The following is a 4196-nucleotide window of genomic DNA, read 5'->3' as shown; positions in this document are numbered from 1 at the left end:
GTGTGGTCTTGTCGCTCGCCCCACCCCAAACTACACCAGGGGGGGGAAAGGGAGGGGTGTAGTTTGGCTGGCTCTTGGTTGTCTCTACTCGCTACCTTAGCGAAGAGACGTTAAAATGATATTGAGAGAGAGGGACTGAATTGCGCAGATGCTCGGTATGTTGGAGTTCACTTGCTGTCGTACCACCGTTGTTGCGAGCATTTAAGTCTCTGTAAGTGCTTGAATGTAAATGCTCGTCGCTCCGTACCGGACTAGCGTGAAGTGGGCCTTTGCGTCCAGCCTTACACCCGATCCCAATGTTTAATCAGGCCACACCACAACCCAGCCACACCGCCTTGCGGCTCGCCTGCCAGTCTCAGTCTAGCCACGTCTCTGGCTTCTTTGGGTCCTCGCTTTCTATCAGCTCCGTCGTACTCTCGGCCTAGTCGGGCCTTGCCCTTACCACAGAATGTACACTACTTTGACCGCATAACTCGGGGCCTTCGGTTTTCTCTCCGCACCGCCCGGGACCTGGGGCCCCGGCCTGAAAAGGGTGGGGCTGTGTGGCAGACGCCTCCGTGCCTTGATGGGTAGCGTTGCCAGTCTAGCTCTCCACCATCGTGGCCAAACAGGTGTGATCAAGACGCAGTCCGGCTTCTCCTCGGCAATCTTGTGCACTACTCGCCCCATCTGGTCGAACGGGGGGTTAAGGTACAGCAGGCCCTGGCGACTCCACTTTCCCCAGTCTTGAGTGAAGGCATCCACCGCTAGGGCGTTGGGGCTCCAATAACGCGCAAAGAAGCGTCCTGGTACTTTCGTAGAAAACTCGTCCGCAAACACATCTACCGTAGGCCTGCTTCCCTGCAGGCATGGTTCCGCCCACAAACTTGCGAACACCGCGTCGTCCAAACACCACTGCGAGCTGTCTTCGAACTTGGAGAGCGTGTCTGCATACTGCTGTTGCTGTTCCGAGCGGGGGTGCCAGACTAGCTGGACCTCCAAGTCCCACTCCGCGCACTTCATGTACAGCTCGTCTACTCGCTGCAGGCACGGGCCCTGCCCTTTCATGCCTAGCACACACAGGGTTGCGGCCTGGCTGTCGGTGTGATACTGCACCGACCTTCCTGCTAGTAAGTGCGGACCCTCACACTTAATCCAGTCGAGCGCTAGCGCCACTGTGCGAAGTTCTCGTTCCGTGCTGGACATTTCCCCCCAGGCCATGCGCTCTGACTCTTCCGGGGTGAACGGCACTCGCATCTCACTCGCTTCTCCGTCTCCCAGTTGACGGTCTGGTAGGTATGCGGCGTAGGCTTTCTCAGAGGCGTCCCCTGCCACCCTGAGCACCAGGGCTGGCCCGCGTCGCCACCACGTCTTACCGTTCTTGAGGCGCAGCAGGGTTAGGAAGAGCCGTGCCCTAGACAGGAAAGTGGCTGGGTCCCCCACCGCTTCATCCCAGTGTGCTGCTCCTGCTGCCGCCCGCCCAACCACACGCGCGTGGAGCGGCGCTGTAGCCACCGCCGGGCTCATGGCCATGATCCGGCCGGCCACCCGTGCCACCTCCCTGGCTGTGATTGAATCCGGTCCCGCGGTCTCCAAGAGCTCTACCGATTCGGCCAGCTGGCGGACTTTTTCCTCGGGTACTTCGAAAACCTCGCGCTGTGCGTCGACCATGAAGCCTAAGAACTTGACGCGGTGGGACGGTCGCAGCTGGCATTTCTCAAGGCTCAGGGTGAAACCCAGCGCCGTGAGGAGGTCGACGACTGCTCGGCATAGGCGCTGTGCAGCTGGGAGTGTCCTCGCTGCCAACGCGCAGTCGTCGATTAAGTACGCCAGGTCTACGCCTCGCTCCCGCATCGGTCGAAATAGCTCCTGCTTCAGCAGGCTGTAGACCCAGCAGGCCGGGGCGAAGCCGAACGCCATTACGAGCCAGTAGTGTAGGTCGCCTTCCCATTCGAAGGCGGCGAAGCGGTACATGTCCGGGTGCAGCAGGAGGTTCCAGTAACCGCTCTTGTCGTCCGTTGTGAAGAGGAAATCGTCTTTTCGCAGAAAGCCTGGCAAGTCCGAGATGTGTTCGTATTTCAGCGGCGGTATCTCCATGAAAAGGTTAGGGTACATGGGATTCATGCATAGGCGCAGCTTCTTGCCTTCCACCACCCGTAGGCCGTTGACGACCGTCGGTGGTCCCCACGCTGAGGGCCACTTGCGCATCACCCCCACGTCCAAGCATTTCTGAATTTCGGAGGTTACGAACGCGCTATGCAGGCTGGTGCTGCGGTGATTGGGAAACTGGATGGCGTGCGGCATTCTGCCGGTGAGGTAAGTTGCCGGGTCTACCTCGCGGCCAATGGCTTGGCGGATCATTTGGAGGACTATACGGTGCTTCTTGCGGCGCTGTGGGGAAACTGAGGGCCCCAGACCGGGCGTTCCAACCCAGGTGAAACGTACTCCTTCCTCTAAGAAAGCTAGCACCAGGCGCTGGTTGCGAGTTAGTGACCGTGTCCCGTTGTGAAGTTCAAAGTAGCAGCGCCATAACGGGCTGCATGCTCGCGGGAGGCCTGGCTGAAAATCGGCTGGGTCTCGAGCTGCACTTCGTACTTCCTGTTCGAACGTCGCTTCCTGCATCAGCTGCGTGTCCGGGGTCTCAGCCAGTGTTGCTGCGGTGATACCGAGCCATGCCCGGTTCAGCTGTTCTGCTGCGCGTGGTAGGTCCGTCTCTGGTGGCGCGGGCAACGCGATCTCAGTCTGGGGGTTGTTGGCGACCGGCACTTTCTTAAAGAACAACAGCAGCGCGTCTTCTTCCGGGTCGCACCAAGAGCCAGCGTCCTCGCCGTCTAGCTCGAGAGTTAGGGTTTTTGTCTCGGGTTCACCTTCTGTTCCGCGCGATCCCTCGTCCGATCCGATCCGACTGGGGTCAATGCCTAGCATTCCTTTTCGCGCTCGCTCCGGGCAGTCGCTACTCCCAATCGCCGTCTGCAGTCAGGTCAAGGATAACAACCACATAAACGTCCGCGCCTTACTAGGTCTTAACGGTAGCCACGAGGTACCGCGGCCTGACTCTCAAGCTCTAACGCCCACAAATCGCGCATTCGAACCACAGCACAAGGTGTGCTAACGCTAAGTCTGCCTTAGCTTCCCGAACTAATTCACCAAGTTCCGCTTATTCCCGCTCGAGTTGGGCCCTGCCTGTCTCTTCGTCGCCAACTCAGTCACCAAGCGCCCTACAGTCCGCTGGAGGTCGTCGTGCACGAATTTGCAGCCTGGGGGGCCGCCCATAGGGCATTGCTTTCCCAGGAGTGCCACGTTGCAGCAAATCGCCGGGCGAAGGGACTTGGCCGTCCGGAATAAAGTGTCGTTATCCGGGCACAGCTCTGCCGGGAGGTTGCGCCTCCCGAGCTCGTCTCTCACTGCGTCGAAGGCCGCCTGCCATGGCGCGGGCCCTTGCCTGCCGCGTCCCGCTAGGGCGTCGTTTCGGCGGCCCCCGCCCTGCCGGCCCTCTTCCCCCGCTGGCCCGTTGCCGATGCTGCTTCTCATACCTGCCGCCTGGCCTCCGCTCATCGCCCCACCCCGGGGGTTGTCCTGGGTGCGTGAGCCCCCAGCTTGGCTCTCTTGCCAACCGCTTTGGAATTTTGCGTTGGCGAGAGTTGATCGCAGAAGTCTGACCGTATCGTCCACCCGTTCCAGCAGGCGCCAAAGGCAGCCCAGTTGTGGGCCGTAGCCTTTCGCCCACATTGCCTCCATCATATCTGCTTCGCAAATGGCGTCTCTGGTGACCTCGTTTTCTGCGGCCAGTAGCCAAGCTCGTTGCGCTGCCCCCAGTTGGGGGTGATTCGGTTTCAGCAGGCTTAACGCGCAGTCGGCCAACTCTAACCCGCCCAGTAAGGTGGCCAGCATGTTGCTGACCGTGTAGATGTCCGCGTCGTAGGTCGCGGCATACGTAGTCAAAGGGGCGAGCAGCGCGTGAAGCTTCGTAGTGAGGCGCTCCGATATCCACTGGGCGTACGACAGCCCCAACGGGCTTGAGAGCGCTGTCTTGAGTTGTCGGATGAGGAGCTCCCCTACCCCCCGGATAACTTGTTCCACCGCCGCCGCGATGTTTGTAAGCGGGGCTCTGCTGCCCAATGACATCAGTACACCGCCCACAATAGCGTCTGCCAGGATGTGGGTATGTGTGGTGCCTCCCAGTTGGCGTTCGCGCGTACTAAGGTCTCCCGATGGCG

At 60.2% G+C, this 4196-nt stretch overlaps 1 protein-coding gene across 1 annotated transcript in view; it reads right to left on the bottom strand.

Moving 5' to 3' along the window:
- Window positions 1–4196, bottom strand: part of VOLCADRAFT_107176 (uncharacterized protein) — an 8086-nt gene that overhangs the window by 756 nt on the left and 3134 nt on the right. Inside the window, exons 4-5 of the mRNA XM_002956241.1 lie at window positions 3127–4127; window positions 2449–2949 (exon numbers count right to left, since the gene is read on the bottom strand). Coding sequence (XP_002956287.1) covers window positions 2449–2949; window positions 3127–4127 — 1502 coding nt within the window. The remainder of the gene's footprint in view (window positions 1–2448; window positions 2950–3126; window positions 4128–4196) is intronic.

This window comes from Volvox carteri (genome assembly GCF_000143455.1).
Source record: "Volvox carteri f. nagariensis unplaced genomic scaffold VOLCAscaffold_59, whole genome shotgun sequence".
Lineage (NCBI taxonomy): Eukaryota > Viridiplantae > Chlorophyta > Chlorophyceae > Chlamydomonadales > Volvocaceae > Volvox > Volvox carteri.
This window is presented reverse-complemented; position numbering and strand designations above follow the sequence as displayed.